Genomic DNA, 14,888 nt, shown 5'->3' on the forward strand with positions numbered 1-14,888 from the left:
AGATTAAATAAATAAAGATGAAATGCCGGATATTGGAGTTGAAAAAACATAATAATAACAATAATAATAACAATAACAATAATAATAATAATAGTAATTCACACAGAAAAAAAATTAAAAAGAGGAAAAAAAACACAATAGAATATACAAGAAAATGTTTACGTAATCCATAAAAAGGGGGAAATTATTTTTTAAAAATAATCCAAAAAGGGTAATAAACACTGCACCAAAATAATAATAAAAATGTAAATGAAATAAGGATTTATTCCAAAGGTCACGGGAGCCTGAAGGGTTGATATTTGCAGAAATACAAATTAAACCGGAGAAGCAACCACCTTTGTATGTTCCATAAATCTGCACTACTGGAGCAGTTCCAGCGAGGCCTAAAGATAGAAAGAAAAAAATGGAGTTCTGTCACATGTCAGAGATCATCCGTGTTTACAATATCATGCTTTCAGTCCACCCTGTGAATGTGCATGGATGTGTTTGTCATGCTGACTGTTTCCCTTCGCTGGCCGCGTTTTCTTTTCAAACCACCATGCCCCCAGATTTGCCCCATCACAGAGTCGTCTGCAAACCGCGGAGCTCTGTGACCGGGAGAGGGCCGCTGATGTGTCCCAAGGCTTTCTCCACTCAAGCTGAATCACACAGGCGGGCGCACACGGACAACAGGGCAGCACGCTACGGCTTTTGGAAGGTCACTCCAAGAATAGCTTTTTTTTTAATACGCAAAAAAAGAAGCACATAGAACCCGAGCCGAACAGAAACATGCAATAATTCATGGATACAGAAGCACTCTGCCCATCTCAAGTGGAGATCCAGCGCTGGGAGATACACCAGGCTTAAAGGGCAGCGAGCGAGCCAGCGCCTCTCCGCTTTAAATGCATCTCTGATTTGTTGCCGCGCAGCTGCTTGATTCTGTTTGCACATGGGAAGGTATTTTTATGGGTGATGCAAGTATCGATTTGCTCAACAAGAGTTGCAGGCATTGTATCGATTTGAAGATCCTAAACCCAGATAAATGGAGAAGAACCTACACAAATCTACCTTCGGAACAAAGTGCTCCCATGTGCTGAAGTGAACCACTATTAGCAGGTATCTTGCCATACAATACGATACAGTATGATACGATGCACTGCAATATATGCCGATCGTGTAAGTTCAGCAATGTATTGTAATAAGAGCTGTCATCTAATAATCTGATAATACAGTACAATATGATGCATAAAAACGAGTTTATAAAAAAGCACATGTATTTATTTATTATTGACTTCTATTACTATTGTTTAGGTTTATTCATTTATATTTTATGTTATTGTTGGTTTATTTATTACATTTTATTTACTTATTTTGTTTATTATTGCACAATGTACCAAAGCGTTTATTGTTATGACGTCAGTCCAGTAAGACTTTGCAGTACAGAAAGAAAATATTAGTATTAAAGACATCACACATGTAGCTTCATATCCAAGTATCTGTGCATCAAATATCGACATACAATATAAAATATGAAGACAATATTTCAGCAAAAATATCGATACAATATCACGCAATCAAGTATCACGATATTTGAGTGATACTTTTTTACACCTCAACACTACGGCCACTATTCAAAAGGCCTGAGCAACAATGCTAATTCAAAGCTCACTTTCACTTTCAGCCTGATATTTCCTGCTCCGCTGACAATTCAAGCACCATTAATGAGTCAATGCCATTTTGATCTGTTGGCGATTCAACCAGGAAAGCAAGTAACTTTTGAAGAGGAACGTTGGGTGCGACAGACGCAGTTTTGCTGTTTCAAATCTCCGTCAGATGAAAGCCAGAGTGCACTGACCTACAAGATGCCCTTCACTGTCAGCAGCAAGTGTGGATGTGTTAAAAGTCTTCCAGGCCAGACAAATATCTGCATGCCACGGCTTGGACTACGAACGCAGGTACAGGCTTCCAGGCAGAACATGTAGCTGTGATGTGAAGTGACACGTTGCGAGAGCGAGCCTTCGGACACTGGCTGAGCCGGACAGCCAGTGCAAATAAAAGCAGACAGAATGGACGGCGAATACGGTCACAAACCACCCGAATTGCTTTGCTATGAACAACACTGATCTGGACAAAGACGCTTGACCATAGGTCGGACAACTGCAGACAGTTTAATAGCTCGCCTGCATTGGTCCAGTTATATCTATTTAGTTGACAATATTTGATGGTGATTCAGCATCACGACTCAAATGAAGTAAAAATATCCAAGCGAAAAATGACCCCTGGAGATGTGAACGACTCGAGCTATCATGCTGGCTGGGTATGACGCACAAGCGCACCAGCAGATGCCGAGACGAGACCCGGAGGTCACGCTGTTGAAGGACCATCTTCCAGCAACCTCAAAAATCCTTTAATAAAACATGACGCATCTCCATGCTGCAAATGGAGGAATGAGACCGTGGCTTCAACTTTGTTTTGACTTTCAGAAACGACCTTTATTTTTAGGGACATGGTAGATGGAAAATGTCTCTCATGTCAAGAGACGGATTGAAACATGTTTGGCCTGGATTTGACAACCGACAACAGAGATTTTCCGAGTTGCCTATCTTCAGTTGATCTGGACTGGATCAGGGATTGAACTTTGTTACGTTCTTCAACCCAACTTAAAGAGGTCCTCACACTTTCCATGACCCTTTGGAACCTGATTTATGCAGGATGGGACTTTTATTTGTATTTTTTTTAACCGATCGAGCAAAACTATAAGTTCATTACACACAAAGTCCGGCAGCATCTGTGAGTGCCGGACGACAGGGACCCTAACCGACCCCTCATTGAGACAGATGTGTTTACCAAGACCTGAAATGGGCCGCTAACGCAAAGTGAATTCACAATGAGACGAGAGGTTTCTCGACCGCAGTCAAGGTTCTCTGCACTGAGAGCAGATGGTGGAAATAACAGACGGCATCAGAGTTCCACCTCTCATGAACTGCATTTAAATGACACCGCACTTTACCGTGAAGGATGTTTTAGGCTGGAGATATTGTTGTAAACCGAAATGAGCCATTTTCTCCCTGCAGAATCTTTTTTTTTTTGCAGAGTTTGTTTTGTTGCAGTTCTCATTAGTCATCATTAAAGGTCACCTAACAGGCATAACAAACATCACACTCTTTGCAAACACTCCAAACACTGCCAAATTCAAATGACAGCGTGATAGTCGTGCAGCTGAAACCCACTCACTGAAAGTAAGGCAGATTTATTTCCCACATTAAAAACACCAGACTGTTTGCTGGCTGCGTGTGGACGTCTGCAGACACCACGTCGATACACTTATGAACCTTCCACGCAGTCTCTTAGAAAACTTTGTATTGCATTTAGTCACGTCTTAATATAAAATAAATAAATAAATAAATCGTTCAAAGGGTGAACCACTGTTTCTGTGGTCCACTGCGGGCAAATCAGGACACTTATAAGTAAATAATCAATGGAGGAAATTTTATTTTTATCCATATCTAACACAAAATTTTGAAAAAAATCTCGAGACAAAAATAAAATGCAATAACAAGTTTCGGGAACAGAATTGCATTAAAATGACTACACTGTAAAATGTCTTATTATTATTTACAATTATTATTACTTATGACATGCCACATTTCCAGCTAGAAAATGAAATATAAATAAATACATTGATTTCCACTGATGTCAGTGCAAGATCCTGACTGTCTTTTGTCAAGCCGTTGCCTTTCTGGATTTTATTTTTAGTCCTCTCACCACAACTCGATAAAATCACTGTGTGTTCTCAGGCAGCTTTGGCGCTTGGCTTCCAAAGCCGGCGCAGTGGAGGTGGATCTTCCTCAGATGCCAAAGCACACAATCCAAACACCAGAATTTATGCTTAAATACTTCAACACACGTGTAAGTAAGAATGGCATTTCATTAAGCCAAGAAACCGTTGGACTTTCCTCAAGAGCTCAGCTCCCCTCTTGAAACCCTCCATCTGAAAACAGCATCAAGCTAATAAAATGCAAATGACGCTGCCAGACTACTGCTGCCCATATTAAATGTCAATTTAATGTATCATGCCTACGAGCGTCGAACATGCTCGGAACGCCAATCCATTTTCATGCTTGCATGTTGTCAAGATTACTTCCATTACGCGCACCAAAGTACCAGGAGGTAGTAGTCTTTTTGCTGTTTACAGACTGGATTAGAATATTCAATGAAGCTGCACGAGAGCAGGGAAGCATTCCACAGGCTTTCATCTTAATATATCTACACTGAGAAGAGACGCTTTCATCTGGTGGAGTACATTAAAATTGCTGACTTTTCAAAGGGATTTGACTATGTTTGCATAGCTGAACCACGTATGTCTGTGGATGTTTTGAGGTTCAACTTCACCCTGAAGGTAAGAGAAAACTCACAATGCATCACAACAAGGTAAGGACTTGCTCGACTGTATAATGGATCACGTACAGTAGCAAGAGCGGTGTGTCTTACCTGAGACAGTCCTGACAACCTCCGAGGTGTTCCTCAAGCCCACGAAGGAAAACTGGTACAGCCTCCATGATCGGATGTCGCCGACCTCCACTGAGCTCCTCTTCCACTTGTACACGATCTCCTCCCTGGGGTAGCCATCTGGTTGATGATGAAAGGACAGTTTAGTAGAGGATATAGCGGCATCAATGAGGAACAAGCTCTCACTGACTCATATCTGTCTTCAGTGACATCTTATAACAATGACAATGAACAAGACTTTTCCTTTCTATGTAGGAATGCAGTGGCCACACTCTGAGCCTTGTCTAGACCTTGGTTCTGAACCTTTTTGATCTCGGGGCCCACCTTTCCCAGAACAAATGGATGCGGGGCCCAGTCAAGTAATAGAACTGATTCATTACACTTGATTTTATCCACGATCTATAACCACATTTAATCTACATACACGTAAACAAACCAAAACCTTGTGAAATGGCATGAAACCACGTGGTATCTAAACTCCAAAGACGATATAAGTAAAGTGTAAGTGTAAAGTATCGCCATAAAATATTATGTAATGTAGTTTTTAAAACTGCTTCAACAGGTGCTTTTATGGACAGTTTTTACTGTTGGGGGGGGGCGACTTCATGTTCTTTATCATTTTTTTCTTTTCAAGAACTTCTCCCTAGTTGGTTACTATCACAAATTTGCAGCTGCCAAGTCAATTCAATGGCGCACAACTACCACCACACGTGGCTAATGTATCAAAACTGAGCGTCTCGCAGCCCTCAAGGCCCAAAGGTGTAAAACAAGAAAACTTGGGCCCCGGCCCCATGGTTAAGAATCACTGAGCTAGACGGGGCTTTCATGACTTTAAACAGGGCTGGAAATAGCTGGATCTAATAAAACCAACTTAGTCTCAGTAACTACTGTACTAACATGTTTCAAACAGCGTCTCAATTTGACGTCGCTTTTGCGCTGTAGAATGCAATACAAGTGCACATGGTGTGTTATAATGAGTATTTGCCACAACCGCATCAATTTTCACAGACAGATTTCCTGCCTGAACGACCTGCTCCTGTCTAACTTGAAGGAGTTACAATATAAAAGTAAGCAGAGCGGCTTGGAGATTTACCTCAGGAATGCACCTGGCCTGACTTGGCATCCATGGTTCTTCAGTGTATTAAAAATGACAAAATAATAATAATACTGCACTTTGATATGCAGTGTGAGTTGAACAACAAGTGGCGCTGTGAATGGGTCGAGGAGGACAGGCAAAATGAGGAGCCGCTATTTCAAAAAATCTTGGTGGAAAACAATGGGAAGTTGTTGAACCCAACAACCGCTTGGGTGTGAGTAGCATGGCGTGTCGCCAAACGTTTGGTGTGAACACCCCTTAAAAGAACATGCAAGTTCTGATGGTGACCTCAAAAATCCATCCCATTTTCTCCCTCAGACGTTTCCTGGAACTGCTAAATTAGAGCCACCCCTGACCGGAGCCATCTTGTTTGTTGACAATAATTCTAGAGAGCGATAAGTCGGGACAATGAAAGCTAAAGTTTCAGGAAATGAAACAACAATTTGTCCTGTTTCTCTCATCGACCTTCTTCGGATGCTTGTGCCCAGCCACTTCCTCCGACCACATCCACGACATATAGGTCTCATGAAATTTAAATGCAGGCTTTTATTTTCAGGCCTTTTTATCTTTCTATTTCTATTTGCTTGGCGCTGCAAGAAAATATTAATGGTGCATCAGCGTGGAGATGGAGGGACTCTTCGCTTCACCTTTCTACCTTAAAGCTTTTAACTGTCACATATCCATGAGTACTGACAAATACCTGGGAAATGTACAGACTTGACACGCAGTGGCACATTCCATTGAAAATAAGTGGCATCTTATTGTTTTAATTGCTGCACAAGTTTATAATAAGAGCGGAAAAACACTTTGAAATCATCCTCACTGGAGTATAATTTGAATTCAGGCTTACACTTTACTTGAAGGTCTCCTCTATAATGCAGTATTACTACAATTATAAGACCTCACAGTGCATTCATAAGGCACAATAGATGTTATGGATGTTCATAATCATGTATGACAAGTTAAAACAAGGTTTATTGAGTATTATGATACATCTTTTCCAGGACTTGGCTGAGAACATGCGGTGTGTGGTGTAGTATAATGCAGTACTTCACATTTATTTTATGGTAGTTTTGGGGCATAGGAAAGTGGCGGCAAATAGACGACTACATACTTCACTTTGAAATGTTGTTTTTTTTGTTGTTTTTCAATTTTGCCATAGATGACCTGGGCAGTGTTATGGCCGTCCCCAGTCACCTATGGCAAAAGTGTGACGCAGAACTTTTGAACCAATCGAATATCCTCACTTTTAAGGTTGAAATGAAAGACAAACATACATACCACTTGTGATTAAAAATGTCACCACCACCAAACAACAGCTTGTTTACACGGCGTTTGTGCTCATAGCAACTTCCCATTAAACCAACATTTGAAGTAGCCACTTTATTAAAGTTGTGGGTGAGTTATTTCTGTCGTTCCACCGATGAGTTCTGTTGTATAAAGTGTTCTGTGCTGTGCATATGGATTACTTGTGAAAATATGCAGCCAGTGTACGGACGCGGTGTCTGCGCACGCATGCGTTCATGTGTGTGTTTGTGGATACTGACAGGAGGGAGCGAGCATATGGCCAAACTTACAGCTCGAAAACTCCAGGGGACATGAGTGCTCATCCATGGGGAAGTTGTTGAGTTTAAGCTGGCATTCCGCATCGATGGTCAACCTGCAGCGACGGAATATGGAGATTCAGTAAAGGGTAGGTTTTGAAAGTGTCACCACGAGGCATTATTCATTAAAGCTGCATAGAAAAATGAATTCAATTGACACGCCCATCTTCCCCTTTTCATACTTGATGGAGTTTGAAGGCAAAGTCATTAAACTTCGCCGTAATGAGCGAATGACCTCCAATGACTTTACCCATCCGTGCGGGCGCTTTTGTCATGTATCATTGTGCTCCCAATCGCAGCGGTTATCCTAATTAACAGGCAGTTAAATTCCAACTTCCTTAACAAAGCAATAAGCTGAGCTTGTGGAGGGGTGTGTTCAGCTCAAGGGAACATCCATCACGGAACCATCCACTCCACAGAAGTACACTTTATCTACTATTCAAATGAGACCCGGAAACTGCGATTGGAAGTGTCAAATATTGCCAACTAGATTCAAGAGTCAAGGGATCTTTCGTGACCTCAGCGTGTAGAGGATCCTCCCGTCGTTCCAGATCCGAAGCATGCGGTTCGGCGTGGTGATCCAGTGGGCGTCAGCCTTCTTGGAGTTACGGAAGAACGTGTCCGGGATCCAGATTTTTCCCACCATGTTGCTGTTGAGACGCAGCACCTTCATCGTGCTGTTGAACTTTAACCTCCGGTCGTACCAGGTCTGGGCAAAGAAGATGTCGATGGTGTACTCCTGTGGGCGAAGAAACCATTAGCATGTTAACACCTTAACCTGCCGTCAATCACATCTTTTCATACCGACGGCGTTTTCATCAAGGAGTCGAGCCACTTACAAGAGCCTTTTTGAAAAGGTTCATGAACCTGAAAATGAAATGTTCAACTGGGCAATTAATATTCCCATTGTTGGGGCGCAGGTATTATCGGACTCCCACGAACTCAGTCAGACCCGCTCCGTCCTTCAGTCAATCCTTTTGAAAGAAAGGTTAGGACGCACGTACGTCGGATGAAAGAGCAGCGACCGAGTCACGGTGGAGGAGCCGCAGGCAGAGGTGACATGTGGTCTAATGTGGGAAGAAAAGACGACGGCTTCAGCCAAAGCTCTATTATTTAGTTTGTTATTAAAGACGGGTTTGGGCCTGGGGTTTAAGAGTAAAGTGCGGAGCAAAAATATATATCAGGGGATTTGTGTGCAAGAGGCCGTGATGGCATTAATTTAGTAAGAAAAGCTTTGCCCAGCAACGCAGTTTAAATCCATGCCAAAAAGGGTCCCAAACCAGATTTGACAAACATTTGTACATTCCCATCATGCCAAAATCCCCTCCTGACAACGGACAGACCATTTTAATCGGACACAGGCAGAGCGACGTGTCGCAATGAGAGCTATATATATAGTTATTGCACAGCATTCCGAGCGCTATCAGTCTAGAACCTTTATCACTTTAAGCAGCAACATCTGAGGAGGCGAGGAGCTCTGCCAACCGTAAAGCTTTAATTTATCATTCTTTTTCTTCTGTTCATCTCCTGCACCTCCCATACCAGGCATCTTGCCTTGATGTGAGCTCGTGTTTGGATCACATTAGGTTGCAACAGACATATCTAGTAAGTTCTCTACAACTGAGCGCTGGACATTTATTGTGAGGGCTGTATAACTCGTGCTGAAAACTCCTGTTCGTGTTGAATGGACCATCTCAAATTCTTCGACGTGCAGTGGATTCACCTTTGGACTCAATAGTAAGCAAGAAATTCTTAGGCAACCTGAGCTCTTTATGGGCTCACGACATACAAACCTTTCTGTCATTTGGGCATTTATTTTGGAGTGACGTAGGAGATTTTTGAGAGAGCACATGAGGCGTTCAAATTCGGTGTGGCCTCCGCGTCATTTGCAAGCACATTTGTATTACCCAACTACCCAACTTCCATCACAGAGTAAATATAGTCACAAAAAACGTTTGTAACTTACAACACCAATAGTTGAGGGACTTATTAACTTGCCCTGAGAAAGCATTGTGAGTCCCTACGAAGCTGAATTAAGTCTGTTCTGTATGGAGTCTCATTTCTCCTTGGTTGTCCTGGTTGCCTTTTGGCACTTCCGTTTCCTCCCACTGACCAAAAACATGGCGAGGACCGTAAATAACCAGTAGACGTGAGTGCATACATGAATGGTCAGTGTGTAACCAGTAATAGTCAAGCAAGCTCTCGGCCCAAGATCTGTGAAAGGCTCCAGAATGAATGATGAGTCTAGGGTAGAAGTGGGCAAACCGGTCCTCAAAGGGCCGGAGTGGAGCTGGTACCTCTTTCGCTCGAGACCTGAAGTGGTCTCTTGTGGCCCAGAATGGGATTCTGCTCAACACTGCCACTGGGGAGTCCACCATCAACCCCTCAAACTGGGACCGACTGCAGACCTGTATGTCTCTATGGCATCGAGGCACTGAGACCAATGTCGGAAAACACCCTTTGGCTTAAAACACAAAAGTGCCCCATTTTGTACCATCCACAGGATGCGGCGTCGAGCACAACGGTGATGTCGGTGACTCAGATTTCAGTTTGATATCAGAACACACACACTTGAAAGCCAGGTAAAAGACAGCCTGTACTGGTGCGGGACTAGTCACTTTCTTGTCCTGCAGAGGGAAAAAACATTAGAAGAACACGTCTGACACGATATGAACACAACAGCCCGGCCGCTGTGATCTCATCCAGATATGAAGCAATCAGTCAAACGTTCATGTCGGCCCAACGCTCGCACACATTTTCTGACACACATAATGCAGGCAGACTCCCCGGCGTGAGCAAAAACACATTCTCCCACTGATCCAATCAATGCTTCTCCTTCGACTTGACTGTGACTACAGTTATTGAGAGTGGGTGTTTCAGCAAAGATTAACTGAAATGGAACGCGGCGGTTATGTGGAGCAGATGCCGCCGAGCGATTACAAAAGAGGTGGGTTCTCTGCGGGGACACGCAGCCGAAAACAATAGCACATTAAATAATGGTTTATGAAAAGCCCTTAGTTTTACATCACATTGTCTCACTTATCAACTCTTTTCTACTGTTTAGTCACCAGTTACACAATTCCGCTGTGTAGAATCCTTTTTGCATGATGGATGAATGAAAATCAAAATGAGTTTAAATCAGTTTGTCAACTTCATAAAGCAAAAAAAATAAAATATTTACCTCTCTCTGTGAAAAATGGGTCTTCATCATGTGGTTTATTTCACAAAAATGGATGAGTCAGCGCCAATTTGAAATGATATCTCACTAAGATGTGAAACATGACGCGCTAACTGAGCATTGACTACGCTGTGGGTGATGATGTTTGTTGATGATACAGTGACTTGAAGTGAGAGTTAGGAGGAGGTGGAGAAGAAACTGGAGATTCAAATGAATGTCACTAGACAGAAGGAGTATTAAGGCGTACGGTGGGAGGTGAAGAAGAGAATGCAGGCAGGGGAACCGGAGGAGAAGCAGCAAGAATTAAAGAGAAGGCTGGATGTGACTGCTGTGATCTGGGGTTTAGAGACTTAGGAGTCAGAGTTAGAGAAGACGATACTGAGCTTGTCATTGAAATGATCGGACAGACATGTGGAGAGAAGAGACAGTCTCGAATAGACAATGTTTAACATGGAAACAATGAGAAGAGAAACCATTGAGGTTCCTGGGTTCATTAAAGGAGGATTTGAAAGTGAAATTATTTAAATATAAACTTGTTTAAATACTAGATTTCTCTCCAATTTAAACTCATTATTATGTTACCTCCATTGCCACATTATTTTTTCATTCAGCATTTTTTTCATTTTCAACATGTTCTTCTTCACACTTCGTGCCCTTTTAACTGATGTCATTTTTTTTTCATTTAGAAGAGAATTAAAATCAATCCGCTGCTGCACTCAATGAAAATGCCCTTCTTTCCCTGAGATATTACACAGTGCAGCATTCATCTTCTTCTCAAGAGAAGCACTGACTTGCAGCAGCATTTCCCCAGCATTACTGTATTATACACATCACATCATACAGACAATGGGTGGGCTGCAATTTTGTGTTGACATATAAAATGGTCACTCAGCTGAGAACCGAGGAATATATTTCCGGCCCGTTTACGCCCACATTATCATCCGCGTGGAAAATATTGTGCGGCATAGCTTCACCAGACACTGGACGGAGGAGACCAAAAAGAAAAATATGTTTTTTCAAATGCACCTTTGAAGGCTTTCATATTTTGTATGGGGGCAATAGGCATCGGTTAGGGGTCAGTCACTCTTTAAAAAAACGTAAATAAAAGCCTGATATGATGCAATAAAATATAGGGTAGCCATGATGCAACGTGGTGAAACAAGATGCAACATGGGAATAGATAAAAACCCCCCTTTAAGCGTAGGAGACGACATGGAAAGGGGCCACGTATTGTCACTTAAAAAATGTGCCGCGGTGAGTGTTGATGCAAGATATTTCAAAGCATAATACAACAATATGGTCAGTTAAGATTCATGCAAAATAATGAGACCAAATGTGATAACCAGATTCGACATAAAGCAGAGGGACCGTGCATGATGGGCTATTTACATGCATTAAATGTGGGAAGATGAGAGTCACTGTGATGCTATGAGTTATGAGACAACAGGAGTTAGTTGAGATTCCACAACATCAATGGTGCGACATCGGAATAGATAAGACTCTACATGCTGTTACACGGTGAGACGAGATGCTGCAACTAAAATGTGACATGAGACGAGATGCAAGGAACTGTCATGAGATAAGGAGCAACATGAGACGAGATTTGAGATAACACACGACACGACAAGTGCCATATGACAACATCCAAAATGGCAGCGCATGACAAGATCCCGTGAGAAAAAACAGAACATGATGACACGAGATGCGGCAACTAAAACATGACTTGAAACAAGATACAATGGATTCTCATAAGATTAAGCAGCAACGTGAGACAACGAAACATGACTGGATAACAAGACAGGATAAGCACCGCAAGACAAGATGTAAAGAGGCAACGCAAGAGAAGATCCTCAGAGATAAAATGCGAGATGATAAGACAAGATGCGACAAGACAAGTGATGGAATGAGTGACAAAAAGGTATGACATGACAGGACAAGATCCGCAGTATCCACTGCGTAACAACCAGATTCAGAAACAGCGATGTCCCCCTGGCCATCAGACTATTAAATACAAAATGGATGTATTATAAACTACCTCCCATACGTGCAATAACCTCAATGCTATAATGCTACAATGTTTTTTTGTTTGCTTTTTTTGTACAGTTTACATACATGTCATTCTGTTATTCTATTTTCTGTTTTGCACTTAGCTTTACTTACTTTACTTTAACTTTCCACTCAGTAGTATGTTAGTTTTTGCACTCATTGGTATTTATTGTACAGGTATTATTATTGTAACCGGAAGCAATGACAATGCGGGAAATCTAAGTCTAGGTTTAAGATACTACAAAATGAGTCAAGAAAGGCGGTGAACTGGGGTGTCGAGACACCACATAGAATCAGGTCAGATGTGGCGAGGTAACCAGGATGTTGAAACAAAATTAGACACGATAAAAGATCCTTCATTCAATCTCATATTGGATCAATGAACGCGCAACTGAATTTACAGTTAAAACATCTGACAATTGAATCGTGATCCAAGTCTTGAATTATGAAACGCTAATATGGATCACTTTGCAACCACATGTGGTAATAAAATATACAATTTTTGTTTTCTAAATCAGTTCCGTCACGTTGGCGACAGGCGACGTCCTGAATCTGTCAGTCAGACATGAGTGGTCAAACGCAGGCCTTTTCATATCCTCAATGGCTGCTGTCCATCAAAACCCGGAGCAAATAAGCCACGCCGACACTGTCTGAACCGATACTGCCAGAGAGTAACATCACGAGGTGATGCAGTATCTCCAGCCGCCTGCTCTAATAGGGAATCGCCCGGACACATGCGGCGTTGTTCCAACAGAGAAGTGGATACAGAACAAAGATCATGAGGCGGGAGCCGATGTTAAGTCTCTGATTGACACCTGCACCGTGTCGCTTCACTACAAGGGCAGTGGGGCAGCGCAGTGATTAGTCCGAGCGACCGGTCCTCCATGAAAGCAAGCATCTGCCGCTCTGCTGTACTTCAGCAACATTGAATCGCTGCCAGCTGCAGGGAGACCAGCGGAGCAGATCATTACACTCTCCGCTCCCCGTGGATGGCGCCCCATCTTACATAAATTTAGCAACAAGCATTCTCTTTAAGTTATCGCTGCCATAGCAGCGTGTTTATTCCTCCCCGCAGTCAGATTCATTTGGCTTCTTTACTCACCATGTTGATGGCATTGACTGGGCCGATGCTGTTGACAAACATGTCGGTGTGGATCACAGTGGGTTTGACTGCAAAGAAGAGGAGAAAAATCCATTTGAGAGATTAACAACACCCTTGCTGAGACACTGTCAGCAAAATTATTACGGTAATCGCCGTCTCCCAGAGCGGCACCGGCGAGAACTATTTGTAAGAGCCAAAGTATACACGGCTAATATACGGTGGTGGATACATTTAGTGGCAGCAGGGGAGGATCAGTGAGTGGGTCACCAGATCAAGGAAGGAGGTGAAAGGGACAGGGTGAACTGGTCAAACTAGTTGTCATTTACTTGTCATTTGAATCTGTCTCTCATAAATATAAGTCTCTATATGTAAAGAGTGGAATGCTGCGGTGAAGTACCTTCTGTAGCCACTCCAGCAACATGCCATTAAACTATGTCAAACCAAGCGTGTTTACAAGACGCGGTGCTGCAGCTCGTGTACAGTCAGATGCTCTGAGTCAGCTCACGCTTGTTCTTTAACATCACTGTCTATGGATGACTGGACCCAATGTCCGGTTAAAGGACTCCAGCCGCACTCAGGCTTCGCCTTCGATCTATAATGGATGTGAGCAATTGACAGCGAGAGCACGCCTGCGTTTGCATCCATATTTCATGTCAGAAGACACGTGGATGGAGATGAATCACCATCGTGGATGAACGGCCTTTAATTACCTCACAATGCAGTTGTTTTGGATGTGTTTATAATAGAATGACGTCATGACAGACGCAAGCTGCGTGAAAAATATTTATTGATTTGTAAATAACCAAATGACTTCTGTCCAGAACAGCTTTGCGTCAAGAGAGACCTAAGGTTTGAAGAACATGAAGATAATATAATCTAATGACTCTAGAGCTGAACAGAACTATGGAAGAAAAAAATCCCAGATCGTTGACATATATTTGACACTCCAATGCACTCAAATCAAATATGTATTACTACACGGATGTAGAATGATTTATATATTATAAATATTTATTTAATATATATTCTCTCTTTTTGAACAATTTGGAGAACATTTTATTGATTTATTTTTCTTTTTTTACATGCCAAACATGTTTTTTAACCCTCTTGATAAAATATCTAAAACAATTGAGAACATCAACAGACTACTGTTAAAATATAAATATATTCTTCTGGATTATCGAATGGAGTGAGAACCGAATGGTTTCATGGACCAAGGTCGACTGACATGTTTCAGAAAAGAATTTAAAAAAGCATCGATAAATTGTAATTCACAACTCCAAAACGTGTCCAGGTTTTTAATAACTGCGTGAATATTGTGGAAAAACCCGTTGTTAATGACACACCTGATACTCTGCTATTATGATTCTGCAC

The 14,888-nt window shown here is 42.1% G+C and overlaps 1 protein-coding gene across 3 annotated transcripts in view; it reads right to left on the reverse strand.

The window, feature by feature from the left end:
• The window catches only part of gabrg2 (gamma-aminobutyric acid type A receptor subunit gamma2), a 54,241-nt gene that overhangs the window by 24,691 nt on the left and 14,662 nt on the right, over nucleotides 1–14,888 (reverse strand). For all 3 annotated transcript variants that reach the window (XM_053846273.1, XM_053846275.1, XM_053846274.1), the window contains exons 3-6: nucleotides 13,515–13,582; nucleotides 7,707–7,927; nucleotides 7,162–7,244; nucleotides 4,471–4,608 (exon numbers count right to left, since the gene is read on the reverse strand). In XM_053846273.1, coding sequence (XP_053702248.1) covers nucleotides 4,471–4,608; nucleotides 7,162–7,244; nucleotides 7,707–7,927; nucleotides 13,515–13,582 — 510 coding nt within the window. The remainder of the gene's footprint in view (nucleotides 1–4,470; nucleotides 4,609–7,161; nucleotides 7,245–7,706; nucleotides 7,928–13,514; nucleotides 13,583–14,888) is intronic.

Source organism: Synchiropus splendidus, chromosome 17 (genome assembly GCF_027744825.2).
Source record: "Synchiropus splendidus isolate RoL2022-P1 chromosome 17, RoL_Sspl_1.0, whole genome shotgun sequence".
NCBI lineage: Eukaryota > Metazoa > Chordata > Actinopteri > Syngnathiformes > Callionymidae > Synchiropus > Synchiropus splendidus.